The sequence below is a fragment of the Mercenaria mercenaria genome, chromosome 16 (genome assembly GCF_021730395.1).
Source record: "Mercenaria mercenaria strain notata chromosome 16, MADL_Memer_1, whole genome shotgun sequence".
Lineage (NCBI taxonomy): Eukaryota > Metazoa > Mollusca > Bivalvia > Venerida > Veneridae > Mercenaria > Mercenaria mercenaria.
The window spans coordinates 51938050-51954356 of NC_069376.1; the positions used below are offsets into that span (position 1 = coordinate 51938050).

At 34.8% G+C, this 16307-nt stretch overlaps 1 protein-coding gene across 1 annotated transcript; it reads right to left on the reverse strand.

Moving 5' to 3' along the window:
- Nucleotides 1-4049: 4049 nt before the first annotated feature.
- Nucleotides 4050-16225, reverse strand: LOC123539770 (peflin-like). The gene is made up of 6 exons (XM_045324525.2): nucleotides 16126-16225; nucleotides 11280-11328; nucleotides 10332-10460; nucleotides 8581-8739; nucleotides 8036-8179; nucleotides 4050-5328 (listed from the first exon to the last, which is right to left on the reverse strand). Exons 1-6 carry the CDS (start codon nucleotides 16141-16143, stop codon nucleotides 5102-5104), a joined length of 726 nt encoding a protein of 241 aa, XP_045180460.2. The 5' UTR covers nucleotides 16144-16225; the 3' UTR covers nucleotides 4050-5101.
- Between the last annotated feature and the right edge of the window lie 82 nt (nucleotides 16226-16307).

The window sequence follows — 16307 nt, forward strand, 5'->3', positions numbered from 1 at the left end:
CTTTAAAAATCTTCTTGTCCTTTTCATACACATGGGACTCCTTCATATCCCACAATATCTTTGCAACTCTTTCAACTTCAGTCAGCATGTCAAACATGTGTTTGCTTAATGTCACTTTGCTCAAATATCAGTTTAGGTCACATGGCGACTTTCTGGCTTTTGATGGTGAAGGACCATAGGTGCCCATCTTGGCATAATTTCAAACACAGGCAGGCACCGAAGTCTAACTACTGATCTTCTGTTAGCAAGCTGGATGGTTTCCTCATATGAAAGAGCAACGTTCTGAAACCATCCAGTGAGGGGCAAGTGATTCAAAGTCAGTTATATTATTCACCCGGACAAGAAGGCCAATAAGGGTATGTCTCAAGAATTCTATAAACTGATCAGATGACAAAGCCCTTGTTTCTGGCACCTGTTTCACAATGCAAACTAATGAGAATGTTGAAACTTCAGTGGAAGGTGTGTTTAAGATTGAAAAGCTGGAATTCCTTTTGTTCTTGCTCGACAACAGGGTCAAAGCAAGTTCTACCATATACAGGTGACAGAAAAATTCTGCCACATTCTAAAAAAATTTATAACAGTTCTCAAAAGTAAGTGATATTTTATTCCGTTATCTTTTCTTTACATGATTTAATGCTGAGAAAGAACGGAATATATTCACAAAGTAGTGTAAGAAATAACATTTAAAAAATATAAATGTTAAATATGTATGTCTATAGGACTGTATGGTCATAATCATGTTGACAATGCAAGACCTAGTAAATTTTCGTATTTTCATATTACCTCTTGTTCAGGTGTGAGTCATCAGGGGATACCACAAAATATCAGGAAACAGGTAAACTAAACTGAAAGCTGAGGGTAAATAAAAAACAACAGGGGACCAACTTCATATGTAATAGTTATAGTATGTGTGAGAGTGTGTTACCAGGATATATCAGAGCTAGGAGTACATCGAGGGTATTTTTCTCTGCACATATCGTCGAGGCCAGTAGGCCGAGACAGATATGTGAAGAGAAAAATAACGAGATGTACCCCTAGCTCTGATATATCCTGGTAACACACGAGCACTACATATTATAACTGTTTTATCGCATAGTTTATCATTAAAATTTATATATTATTTTCATTTACCGGTAAGTTTGTTTATTATTATTTTTACTATTTTGATTCCCTTTCTGCGCCTCGCTGACTGAAACACTAAAACTTCTGTTTTAGAAAATGTGTTCCCCAGATAAAAGTACCCAACAAATTTCTGCATTGGTTTTAAATCTTTGCATTTCATTGGCCAGACATATTGTAAAACTTGTTGTTTTGTTTGTAAAAAAAATCAAAGAAAAAGAAACATTTGAGAAATCTCAGAATTTCATATATTTCATGTATTTCTGAATTTGGCAATAACTATCAAGTTTTTGAAATATTCTAGTTTATTTATTCTTTTACTTTATAAATGTAGGAGTTTGTGACAATTCTTTCTCTGTGAACTGTAAATTGGAGCTAAAATCATCTTTTCTTTGAAAGGAAAAAATTATACTCCCTTGATAGGACCTCAATAGAGAAAAAGTGTTCCGTTATATATCGGAACAGTTTTACTGTGCTGATATATATCGGAACACTTTTTTTCTTATGAAACTCCATAGAGATTTCTGTGTTGATATATATCGCAACAGTTTTGTAAGATATCAGCACAGTTTTGTAGTAATAATGTGTGTTACTATGTATAATATGCTGCAAAGATCAAAGGAAAATTGCCGCACTATGCGATAAGCTGAATAACAGTCCATCTGATGACTCTAGGTACATTTTTAAACAAGAGGACCATGATGGTCCTGAATCGCTCACCTCTTCCCACATGACCCAGTTGATAAACATTCAGACCAACTTTCATACAGATCCCATGAAAAATATGGCCTCTAGAGAGGTCACAACGTTTTTTCATTATTTGACCTACTGACCTACTTTTTGAAGGCACGTGACCCACTTTCGAACTTGACCTAGATATCATCAAGATGAACATTCTGACCAATTTTCATGAAGATCCATTCACAAATATGGCCTCTAGAGAGGTCACAAGGTTTTTCTATTTTTAGACCTACTGACCTAGTTTTTGACCGCACGTGAGTCAGTTTCAAACTTGACCTAGATATCATCAAGATGAACATTCAGACCAACTTTCATACAGATCCCATGAAAAATATGGCCTCTAGCGAGGTCACAAGGTTTTTCTATTATTTGACCTACTGACCTAGTTTTTAAAGGCACGTAACCCAGTTTCGAACTTGACCTAGATATCATCAAGTTGAACGTTCTGACCAATTTTCATGAAGATCTTGTGAAATATATGGCCTCTAGAGAGGTCACAAGGTTTTTTATTTTTAGACCTACTGACCTAGTTTTTGACGGCACGTGACCCAGTTTCGAACTTGACCTAGATATCATCAAGATGAACATTCTGACCAACTTTCATAAAGATCCCACAAAAAATGTGACCTCTAGAGTGGTCACAAGCAAAAGTTTACAGACGCACGGACGGACGGACGACGGACGCTGCGTGATCACAAAAGCTCACCTTGTCACTATGTGACAGGTGAGCTAAAAAGATATGCATGACAAAAGCTTGGACAGGAGAAGTATAAATCTATGTGTTCACTCCCCACCCACCACCTAACACACAAAATTTTGAAGGAAAAAGGCTAAATGCCTGAATATACAAGACTTAAAGAAGGTCGTAAGAGATTCAATAACTAAGGTAGCTACGTATGTTACACTGAGTCATGACATTATGTCATTCTGGTAACCTGGGTCCATATAGAAACAAAATAAATCGTGGCACAAATAAATGGCAACCTTTGTGTTAAATTATTAAACGCATAATAATGTAAACCATTCATGAAGATTAACTATGATAACTTTTAAAAATTTTTACATGTTAAATAAGTCCAAATTATATCATAAAATCAGCTTGAAATTAAAGGTCTCTTCAATTATGGTACATGTATATGGACATAACAATAAGCATATGGACATACCTATTTGATTTGATATTATGTCAGAAAGTAAGTAAAAACAATAATAAATGTAAGAATTTTCATTAACATTGTTATTGTAAGATTTTTCTTTACATATGGAAATTTAAACAAAATTGTGATTTTTCTATTGACTTCCATTATGAGAATTTGCTCCAGGTTGAATTTATCCGATCAGTCTTACATAAAATCAAGCACATAAACATATTTTTAGTGGCTGAAAAATGTTTTGACCAAAGCATGCAAAGCTATCTTAAAGTTACTTTGAAAAAATTTCAATTTAGCTATACAAGTGGCCTTAAATGCAGTAAAAATACTTATCACGTTTGACGTCGCGGCAGTGTAATAAAGCCATTACATAAAAATGATAATACACTAAGGTAATAAAGCTTTGACATCAACGTCATTTACAGTATAGGAGACGTTGGTCAATTTGACTTATTTATATAGTAAAAGAAAGTAGAATTTTGATGTTTCAACAAGAAAAGCTAACATGTGATAAAAAGAATATTACATTTGTGACTTTCCACATTGAATTTATTAAACTTGTTTAATAAAATTGAAAAAATGCTCGGCAGAGCCTCGCATTTTATTATTTTAGTCAACTTGTTTAATAAACTCGAAATGAAAAGACACTCATGTAATATCCTCTATATAAACATTCCCAAATTCCAGAAACCAGAAGCACTTCAGAACTAGTATTTTAGGCATTCTTTCATTAACACTATTAATATATAATGTGTAATCACTTGTGGTTGATTAAATTTTGTAGATTTTCAGTTTTGTCAATCTGCAAAATTAAAACTCAAGCAAATATTCATTTTATTTTACAGATACGTAGTTTAAAATCAACAAATTCATCTGCCCACAAAAAAACCATTTTGACCATTACATCAATATTTTTTGCAAACAAAATAAAATAATAAAGTTTATAAAAATGCTTTTAAGGAGCAATTTTATCCACATTTAGAAAATACTTTTATTTGTTAATAACCGCAATAAAAAGTCAAAATATAATGTAACACAGTGAGTTCAAGCAGGATTTATTCACAAATTGTGTAGTCAGTAAAAAATGTGGACAATCTACTGTGTTAGTCACACAGTAAAATTCTGATCTAAACTAGAAAGGATCTAGCTATTCTTAATATCATACTTAAATGTAATAGTGACCAACAATTATTGATGTGTTATAAATCTTGCTGTGTTATAAAGTCTGATATACAAGAATGACCCCTTTTATCCACAATCCATTTTTCATTCCATCTAAAGATAAAACATGTAAAACTGTATAGATTCTAAATCACTGTAACACTGTCAGTACAATGTGAATGCATTTCAAGCAACATTTGTAAAACAACACGGAAAGTCTCTATATATAGAAAATATCTCTATTAAATGTAAAAATTTAAAAATTATTTGATCATTTTTTCCTCACATGTTCTAAAACAGGTATCTTCATACTTGTGCAAGTTCGAGATTTATAGGTCAGTAAATGTTCTTTCAGAGGTTACTATTTATTAGAAAAGTATGAACCATTTGAGCCGTGCCATGAGAAAACCAACATAGTGGGTTTGCGACCAGCATGGATCCAGACCAGCCTGCGCATCCGCGCAGTCTGGTCAGGCTCCATGCTGTTCACTTTTAAAGCCTATTGGAATTGGAGAAACTGTTAGCGAACAGCATGGATCCTGACCAGACTGCGTGGATGCACAGGCTGGTCTGGATCCATGCTGGTCGCAAACCCACTATGTTGGTTTTCTCATGGCGCGGCTCATTTAACAATAATTTTTCAATAGTCCTTCAATTTTAACTTATAATACATCACATCTTAAAATTTTAACCAAATATTCTATGAAGTTCAGAGGATTTTATAAGTGAAATATTTGTGAGTAATTAAACAGCAGCAGGAGTTCTAAAGATTGCTTGATTGTTCATTTCACTCACATTTTGACTTTCTCATTCATCAACTGGTACAGTCATTTTTATTCCGGTAATAAATAAACAACATATAAATGCGTAAAGTGAAGCTATATTATTGTTAATTAATTTCCCAAAATCCCTTAATCTCATTGATTAACCTAGGGCTTATTTAAAATGCTCATTGTCATAAAATCTTCATAAGTAATCGTAATTCTTCCAGTCCTCTGTGGATCTCGTGCCATAAACATATCTGTAAGAGATTTCACCATCACGCAGCACTGAATAAAATCATCCAGCTTCATGCTTCGTCTCCCTTGTATGTCAAACTTACAGATGCACATCTGCATGAACTGTGGAGACAAGTTGTATCCCATTGATGATAAAGCTGGAAAGATAGCAAAATATTTCTTATTTCAGTAAAACATTGCTTATTTGAGCCTAAATGACTTGAGCAAAAAGGCTCACTAATGTGATCCCAACCACTTTCTTCATATTGCTACATTTGGACAGCTTAAAACACTTCATTATTTGAGCATTTTGCTCATATGCCTGCAACCTTGCATAACTGTTTTACTCTACTAGCTCCTGATTTAAAGGACAAGGCAATCTGGAAAAATCTGAGTTATTTCTTAAAGATCTCTGACAATTGAATGGTAGAAAGAATTCTTAAAGGGACGAGGTGAAAAGTAATTTCTCCAAAAAATCTGTAAAAAGTAAGTACTTTGAAAGTGAAAGTGACTAGTGGTACAAACTTATTGACATGAGACTTATGCAAGATATTCTTATAAACAAGAGGGCCATAATGGCCCTATATCGCTCACCTGTTATCATTGCACTTCAGGACAAGAAGGTCAAAAAATCGTAATCAAGATCAATAAAAAAAATCATGAGTAAATATAGTTGAAATTTTCTTAAAGGTACAGATATGTCAAAATACACCTAAAAATTGAAGGTACCATCCATGTTGTACCACAGAAAAGTGGTCTCGGTTTTTCCCTGTGGCCAATAATAAAAAAGTTACTAAATAAGCTATTTATAGTAACATAAAATAAAGTAACCCCTTGGGCTGGGTCAATTTGACCCTGGGGGGGGGGGGGGGGGGGGTTTATTTTTAGAAAATTTTGAAGATTTTTCTATGTACAATCAAGTAACCCCATGGGGCAGGGTCAATTTGACCCAGGGGGTCATAATTTGAACAAATTATGTAGAAGTCTACTAGGCAATGCTACATGTCAAATATCTAAGATCTAGGCCTTCTGGTTTATTTTTAGAATTTTTTTTAAAGATTTTCCTATGTAAAATCGAGTGACCCCCTGGGGCGGGGTCAATTTTAACCCCGGGGGACATGATTTGAATAAAGTTTGTAGAGGTCCACTAGGCAATGCTTCAAATGAAATATCTAAGCTCTAGGCCTTCAGGTTTATTTTTAGAAAATTTTTGAAGATTTTCCTATGTAAAATCAAGTGACCCCTGGGGGGTCAAGATTTGAAAATGTTTTGTAGAGGTCCACTAGGCAATGCTGCATGTCAAATATCTACGCTCTTCTGGTTTATTTTTAGAAAATTTTGAAGATTTTTCTATGTACAATCAAGTAACCCCATGGGGCGGGGTCAATTTTGACCCCGGGGGGTCATGATTTGAACAATTTTTGTAGAGGTCCACTAGGCAATGCTACATGTCAAATATCTAAGCTCTAGGGCTTCCGGTTTTTCAGTAGAAGATTTTTAAAGATTTTCTTATGTAAAATCAAGTGACCCCTGGGGCGGGGTCAATTTAGACCCCGGGGTCATGATTTGAACAAATTTGGTAGAGGTCCACTAGGCAATGCTTCACACCAAATATCTAAGCTCTAGGGCTTCTGGTTTTTGAGAAGAAGATTTTTAAAGTTTTTCCTTTCGGTTGCCATGGCAACCAGAGTTCTGCATGGAATTGAATTCTTTGAACAATTTTGAAAGGGGGCCATCCAAGGGTCATTCCTGTGAAGTTTGATGTAATTCTGCCCAGTGGTTTTCAAGAAGAAGATTTTTTTACAAATTGTTGACGGACGACTGACGACGGACGACGGACATCAAGCGGTCACAATAGCTCACCTTGTCACTTCGTGACAGGTGAGCTAATAACTAAAAATATTGTGCAGAAGAATATAGTTACTTGTATCTTTAGAAATAATGCTTTTTTACCAATATCTAACTTTTATTTTTACCAACTTTATCATTTTTCAGTGTTATATATACATTTTATGCCAACATGGTGGGAATGAAAATGTTGAAAATTTTCACTGTATGCCAGTAGCTTTAAAATGGGTCCAAGATAATTTCAACAGTTTTAAATTTGAGAAAATGAAAAACAATGAATGCCACCATATTTTTGGTTAAGATGTTATTTATATATTTATACTGCTTAATAAAGAAGAAATTATATAATAAAATATGTTGTTTTTTTTCTGCCATTTTGTTTCATGTTACAAAATGGCTACCATTTTATAAACTTTTCAAACTTGCAGAACTACCAAAACCCTTGATGAAAAGGGTTCAAATACTTTGCCATACAACAAACTTTGACAAATGTCAGCTAAAATACCTATCTCCCATACAGAGTTGACATTCTTCCACTTAGGTTTCAAAAGCATTCACCTCTGCCAATGTCTAACCCCAAATTTGCTCAAGAATCTTGAACAATAATTAACACCCAAAAAATGTCACAAATTGAGATACTAATGTTGTAAATAAAACCTTTAGTACTGGTATGCTGAGAAAATGCAGAATTTTGTATAAATTCTAAATAAATTTCTTTGCATTCATCTGTCATTTCTCAAGCTTGAGGGTTTATGCAAAAATTATCAGATGAAAAGTATTTGCTAGGTTTATTATTTTTATGCTATAGCTGGCTGTAAAAGACTCAGTGCTAACAACCACAAATTTTCATTTTGATTTCTTTCAAATTTTTTTTTGACATCAACCAATGTTTGAATTCAAACCGTTGAGAAGTTCTATTGCTGTTTGCAATACTGATGTTCTACTAAGTAGACATTAACACAGATGAAGCGAGGGAGGTCTGACATGACAACTCTGTGAAGGAGAATGCTCAAATACCTTGATGTAGTTCATTTGATTCTATTTGCCCAGTCCTATTCGCATCAAATCTTTCAAACACGCCCTTCCATTGTTGAATATAGTTCCATAACGCCTGGAATTCGTTCAGCTCAATCTGTCCAGTATGGTCCCTGTCAAACATTCCTGTTCAATACACAAAAATAAAACATGACATGTCTCATATGAGTGTCTAGCCATTTAAATTAAATTACAAATTTTACATCTAACTAAACAAGAAGGCCATGAAGGCCCTAGATCACTCGCCCGAGCTTCACAGTTGGCATAAACAATTTTAGTAGAAATACAAATATAACTATAAAACTAGATGCCTCAACTGTGCATGCTCTTGTTACAGAAACTATTTTTATAGCTGCATTTTTAACAAGTAACTGTAAACGTCTATATCTTCCAACAGGTTTAATATATGAACTTTACAATCAAAAACCTTGGCAAGAAAACAGTGCATGACCATTTATATTGCTCAAATTACTCACATCAGCAGTAGTCGTCAATAAAACGGAAAGGTACTGTGTTAGATACCTTACCTATCATGAGCCTGCATGTTTCTGGGTTAAAATGTGACCAGTTTCCATTCACCAACGCTTGCTGTAGTTCTAAAGCCGATATGCGACCGCTACGGTCTATGTCCACTGACATAAACCACTGCTGCACTTGCGGATCTATTGCCGGAGCACCTCCCCAACCTACAACAATATTAAATGGCTTTTATCAATGCTTCACTTTTGAAAAATATGCACATTAACTTTATGCTACACCTTGTGTCAAACAGAGTTGTCCTATGAAAATATATCAAAGAATCACTAAAACCTAACATTTAATAAACAACATTCATAAACTTGTTAAGCCAGACAAAATTTCACATTTTTCAGTTTTTGATATTATATACAGTCAAATCTGTAAAGTCCACTGTTCAGAAATGAAACAAGTGTCTTCTATCAATTTTCTCTATTTGTGGTTATTTTGGAAGGGAAAACTAGCTTTTATATACAGGTTTTATAGTAGCGGCATTTATTTGGAGTTTGTCTGTATATGAAACCTTGATTCACTTGCCACCAGCAGTTTAAAGGTTAACTAATTATGAAGGCTTGGATGGAAATTTTGAGTGTCTAAATTTGCACAAAGCTTGATATAAATTGTATATTTGACACTGTGAAATAACTAGAGGTGCTAAATCTGGTGCCAGAATATGGTAAAAAAAAACACATATAGGATGTTCATTTTGTATAATTATCATTTTAGTTTATACTAATTTATTTTAGCTCAACTGTGATGAAAGCTTTAAGCTTATTTGAACAACTCCCGAATCCGCTTCCTGGAAAAACCAGTACTGGTGTCATATGAGAAGTCATGGTCGTGACCCCAGTGGGTCTCGAACCCACAATTCCCGGGTGGAGCGGCCGACACCTTAACCGCTAGACCATCGCTCACCTATCATTTCAAAAGCTCTCCAGACTATTAACTCTTGTACTTTTAATGGATACTTTGCTAATCATTCATTTACCAGTATGTTTGTGGTGAAGGCTGCTTCTACAAAGTATAAATTAGACTTTAATATTAAATTAACAGTCAGGGGTGTAACTGTTTTAAGTTATGTAACCTATTTCAGTTACTTTTTCAAGCATTTTATAACCTGTATCAGTTATAAAATAAAGTTAACTCAGGTAAGTTATTCAAAAAAGTCTTTTTGCTGTTCTCACCAAGTGACCTTAAAGTGAAATTAGTAGCAAACTGTGGTTAATCAAATTCTATTTTAGTCTGATCATGACCTGATAAGCATAATGGGATGTTAAGAGTTTTATAGCTTTAAAACTTTTGCGTAAAACTTTATCAGCCTTGCGTAAAAAAATTTACTGCATAGCTGGAAAGATAAAAGTTCAAGGATCCAGGAAATAATTGCATTAGTCTCATTCAAAATGAGGAATTGGCACAGGAGGGCTTTGTAATATTTTATGATAACTTGTAACTGAAACAAGTTATGAAAGTATAAGCAATAACTCAAATGGGTTATAAACTGCGATAACTTGAAACAGTTACCCGACTGATTAAAGGAGATCTTTTCATGAGGTTAAAATTTTGCTATGTTTCAAATCAGCAAAGCATAATATTCACAATATATATCCACCTTGTCCAAGATATATTATAAGACAATACCGGGTAACAGATTTCTTGTGAGCATTTATTTCTGCTATGACCAACACTTTGAAAATAAAGTTAAACTACATCCTTTGCAAAAATTTCAGATTCTAAAATAATGTGAGTGAGTTACATTTTATACCTTGTTGTGGGGGTGCCCCATATGGCTGTCCTGCAGGTGGAGCGCCGTAAGGTGCTTGTCCAACAGGCGCACCAGGATAGGGCTGACCTGGGGCTCCATACCCAGGCTGACCACCAGGCGGAACATAACCTGTAATGTAAACATTCATAAGAACACTAAACAACAGTAAAGCTTTTTGTATTTTGAGTAAGGAATTGAATACAATTCCAGGAATAACAATATCAGACTGGCTGACATGTAACACTATTGTAAAGGTCCAGTAACTTTTTTGCAAATCTCTCACTAGATGTTAGATCCTTACAAACTACCATGAATTCTAAAACTGGTCTGACATGGGTAGTTTCCCTTGACAAAAAATTTAACAAAGCAACAGCTACTGTTTATCATCAAATCTTGACAGGTTAAGAATACATCCGGAAAAAGATTTTTCATGAATAGTGAATATGTTGGTCAAACAAATTTTCTTTTGGTCAGACAGAAGTTTCTCCGACTGAATGTTTGGCAACCTATCCAGCAGTTTTTCAAAGCCTGGCGAATACTATTATGACACATGCTATAGTGTAATGTTACAGACTATATAATAACATTACAACATTTGCTCAAGTGTAATACTACAGAGTTTAATGTGCTAAAAGAATTGATAATCACCATTTTCAAAACTAATACAACAAATTTATACATTCAATAGCTAGGCTGTCAGACTGCACACTTCAGTACTACCGGTAGACAATGTCTAATAGTCAACAAAGACAAAAGAATAATTTACTTATGGTAGTCAGTAAATATATTAGGCTTGCTACACATATTTACATCATGAATGACTATAATATATGGTTTAAGAACTAAGACAAAGCTATGTATAAATATTAATGACATTTTAGGGAAAAATTTTCAACACCAGTCCTGTATTCAAAATTCAGAAAGACATACTATTATACAAGGTCATACCTGGCTGACCCACAGGTGGAGCTCCATATCCTGGCTGTCCATAGGGAGGCTGTAAAATAAAAAATATATATTCTATCAAAGTTGCATTTAAAAGGAAACATGAGAAAACCAACTGACACTGAAGGTAGCTGTTTTTATGCCCCCGGCATCTACTGATGCGGGAGGCATATTATAGTGATCGTCCTGTCCGTCCGTCCGTACGAGGTTAACCAAATGGGACCGTTTCGTCTAGCGTCAATGTTGGCAAAAAGCCGGTCAATATGAGTATTGACCGGGCCGGTGGTCAATACTGGTTAAAACCGGTCAATACTGGTCGATTCAATACTATGGTCACTCTTGGTTGGTCAATGCTGGTATATTCAACACTTTTACATAATGTACATTAACAGATTAGCACAGGCTGTAATAGTAATATAAAGATAATAAAGCAATTTGAATTATATAAAGTTTTTTTTTGTTCATAAAAAAAGTATAGTGGTCAATTCTGGTCAATTCAATTTTGGTCCTTGGCAATGTGTCCTGGTCAGGCTCCATTTTGGACAATATACATAGACTGGTCAATACTAGTTTATTATTATTAATGCTTTTATCTTCTTACAGTTAGCCTTGATTTTAAATTATTTAAAGATTTTATTACTATAAATTACACTCATTGAAATGGACAGTACTGGTAAATTCAAATTTTGGTTCTATGCAATAATATCCCTTATCAGTACATGTAGTGGCCAATACTGGTCAATTGAATACTGTGATTGCATTAATTATTTTTAAAATAAAGTTACCATGTTCAAGCATTGAATGGTACAGTGGGGTTATTAATCATGACAGCTAATTAGTGACCAGATCATACCTATTGTATATTGTAACACATGGTGTCAATTGGGCAATGTGACAATTGCTATCAAAACACAAACCACTTTCATGAAATGGTCCAGGTGTTTTTAAATTATTCATACAAGTAAAATTAATCAGATTTATCACTTGTGAATCAAACACTTATATACTGATATAGTTTATGAAATACAGGTACTTTCTACAAATTAATTTCAGTTAAATTTGCAGTTTTTCCAATTATTGTGACATTTTTGTAGAAAAATAATATATCTTTGCAATCTAATCCAACAGAATATGTTCAATGACCAGTAAAAATTCAAATATTATTGACCAACCGATCACTTCTGACCAATTTAGGAGTACTGATTAGGTTGTTTTAACTAAATACTATTGCCTACATTCACCATAATCAAGTCCCAAATGCTCTAAAACAGTCATAATTTAATTGTTCATAAACTTCGCAAAATATCTTAAAAGACAATATTGACTAATTGACCAGTATTGACCAATCGACCAGTATTGACCGGTATTGACCACTAGGGTCAATACCCCTTACTAGAATGACTTGATACTAATGCAGATGTAACCTGTGAACATTCCTCATCTTCAGACATCACCTGACCTCAGTTTGACCTTGACCTCATTTTGGACTAAGGTTGCTTTATATGGGCCATCTCTTGGTTAACCAAATGGGACCGTTTCGTCTAGCATTAATACCGCTTACAAGAATGAACTGATACTAATACAGATGAAACCTGTGACCATTCCTCATCTTCAAACATCACCTGACCTCAGTTTGACCTTGACCTCGTTTTGGACTTAGGTTGCTTTGTATCGACAAGGATGCCACCGGGGGCATGAAGCGTTTATTGAACGCAGCTCCTTGTTTTCCATTAATTTTCTCCAACAGTGTTTAGAAAAAAATGAACCTGAAGAATTTTTTTAATAAAAAGAAAGTCTCCTTAAAAATCATACATCTGTTTTGCCATCAATCAAAATACTCATTATCTCTTTAAAAAAGATACGTTTTGAATGACAAGAGGGCCATAATGGCCCTATATCGCTCACCTGTTATCACTGCACTTCAGGACAAGAAGTCAAAAAATCATAATCAAGATCAATCAAAAGAATCATGAGTAAATATAGTTGAAATTTTCAATAATATAATATTTATAATTAAATAATGTGGCTGTAATGAAATGGTTGTTTTATAATCATGATAATGTTTCATCTTTTTCCAACACTTCAGCTAAATACAGTCTTTCGATTGAAAGACATTTTGTCTTTTGAATGAGAGACAGACACTGTTTAGATCGAGAGAATGTCTCTCAATCCATGGGAACTCTCCGACCTGTTGATTACTAAAATTTTAGACTCCAGGTCTATGGTCGTATAGTTATAGTAGGTTTATAGGCCACTTCCAACAGCCTTGCTGTTATCCCTTTAGTGAACTGGGTAGAGTGTCAGCCTATGGATCACGAGGTCCGAGCCCCAGAAGTAACCTTGGTATTTTCTCTCCCAGGGTTTACTTTAAGGCAGTGGCTATGATTACAGTACCGTAATCCTAGCCTCCAGTTCTAGGATTACGGAAGTTCCGTATTCCTAGACAACCCTACGAGGATAGGCTAGGATTACGGAAGTGTTTTAAGAGGCATAAAGTATTATCGACACGCATAAATGATGTTGTAAACGTACATATTTCACTTAATTTTTCATGCCTGCCTTATTATTTCGTGTTTTCTATCCGCTGTTTTGGGTTAGTATAATCTTAATGGCGGTGCGCGGAAATATATTAGAAATATGAGTGTCAAAGTTACATTTAAAAAAAGTATATATTCCATACCTGTCAAGTTTCCAAAAATACGAAAGAGTGAGATTTGTGCGAGTCGCAAAGTGATGCGGCGGCTGGGGGTGGTTGCGGGAGGGGGTCTCCCCCTCCCTCTGGGGTGGGGGAATTTCCCCACCCCCAAGAAATATTTTTAGTTTATATGAAAATATGCATTCTGGTGCTTTCTGAGACCATTAATATGAATTTCAGGTCCACTCTTTTTTGCCTTGCTTTAACACAGTCTATATGGAAAACCAGGGCTCTCGTTTGCTTTTTGGGACTGGGGCCAGGGTCCATGCAAGGGGGGAATTTCGCATGATTTTTCACAAAAATTCTTTTGAGGGGGAATTTCAAATGCGAAAAGAAATGCAAACAAATATAAACATTCTTTTCAACTTTACTGACCCAAACCTGAATTCTGTTAATTATAAACTCTGCTGTATGAATTCTGCCAAATATAAACAACCTTATTCAGACATCACACTTTGTATTTTTTTCTCTGAGCCACTGAATTTTTGGAAACAATAAAATTTTAAGGCCAACAAATCAACTGCAAAGCGCTTAGCACTGATGTTCTTAGACTTGAGAGGGGAATATTTTTGAAATAGGGGGAAAAAAACATACCATTTTGAGGGGGTAATGGGGCCGATTATTCGGCCCCAAATTTTGCCAAACGAGAGCCCTGAAAACATGTGATTTTTTTGTTTAATTTTATTTCATGACAGATCTACAAGAAAATTTATTTTTCCTAAAAAAACAAATAAAATTAATAATGCAAACTTTATAACTGATTTTGTCAGTAAAACTGTTTTGAGTTTTTATTACAGCCGTGATATCTATGAACCTTGTAAATGTTTAATATAAACAAACGTCTCACTGATCTACATATTTATTCTACTTAGCTTGCAGAAAGCAAAACTAGGTCCATTGTTTGCTGTTCTAAGCCAAGGAAATTCCAGTTCCCACGAGTTGTTATATTTTGACGAATAATTCTTTTTTTCTGACGCCTTCGTGTCGGTCAAGGTCAAGTGCCTGAATGATTCTAATACTTTTCTGACAATGAAGCGTCCACGAATAGCATAAATAGAAACCAGTCAGTCAATATCGGTGATTTACGTAATTGACTCGTAGTCATACAGAAATTAACGCATCAATTTGATTGGTACAATCTCTCTCGGGAAGCTTCAGTTAACGCAAAAACTGGCCAGAACCAGTATCGGCAGGTCTGTTATCTGTAATCAGTACATTGAAAATGACACTTGACATGTGTTTTCTGTTTATTGTTGTCTCATCCTGTCTTAAAATAACGATGCCAGATGGCAAATTAGAGAAAATAAGTAGTCCCCAAATTTTTTTGTCTGATTTCTTTATAAAACGTGAAAAAATGCTCCAAATTCGTAAAGTCGTGATCAAGCCTTGAATTCGTGAGAATCACAATTCAGGCGTCAGACTTGACAGGTATGATATTCTATACTTTGAATTTTATGATTTATAACCATAATGTATGTTATTAAAAATGATTTGTGTTGACTTGATAGAAAAAAATGCAGATATATACGAAACATAGATAATTCTATAATATTTCCGTGCACCGCCATTAAGATCATACTAACCCAAAAGGCCGATCAATAGCACGTTAGTGAAATTAAGTGAAATGAGTAAGTTTACAAAGTCATTTATGCATGTCCTAACATAAATTTGATGCCTCTTAAATACTTCCGTACCTAGCCTATTCTAATAGGGCTGTCTAGGAATACGGAACTTCCGTAATCCTAGAACCGGAGGCTAGGATTTACTGCCTTACTTTAATGGTGATAGAAGTGTTTAACCAACTCATGCGGTGGGCACAGTGTCATTCTGGAGAGCTGGTAAGCTCTGAAAAGTAAAGGGGGAGAAGCCTTGCTGTTGGGTTAAACCTTTAGCGAAGTGGTTAGAGTGTCCGCCCACGGATCACGAGTTCCGGGGTTCGAGCCCCAGAAGGGACCTTGGTATAATTTTTCTCTCCATGGGCTTACTTTACTTGTCCGGTTACAGGATCATAGCCACTGCCCAGCAATTCGAGGATAAACCAGGCATTCACTATTTTACTTGGAACTATCAGTGCGAGGGATTTACAGAGCTGTCATTCATCTCCTCATGCCCCAAAACTACAAAATATCATTAAATTTGCACTTCCTTGTTTACCTGTCCGTAATTCGCCATTTTATCGTATTAAGAATTTCAACGAAATATTTTTTTTTCTTTAAAGATTTTTGACTGATAAATTACTGGCCACTTAAATTCTTCTTATACACAAAAAAAGGATTCATTTATCTAAAGGTTATCCTCATAGTCAACCATTTTTCATTATTGTAATGATTGTTATT

Bases quoted from the DNA above. Each gene is read 5' to 3' on its own strand.
- LOC123539770 (XM_045324525.2), bottom strand. The intron at 8,740-10,331 runs GTATAAAATGTA...ATATTGTTGTAG, and splicing joins TGGGGCACCCCCACAACAAG to GTTGGGGAGGTGCTCCGGCA. The intron at 5,329-8,035 runs GTATTTGAGCAT...CTATCTTTCCAG, and splicing joins ATCAAATGAACTACATCAAG to CTTTATCATCAATGGGATAC.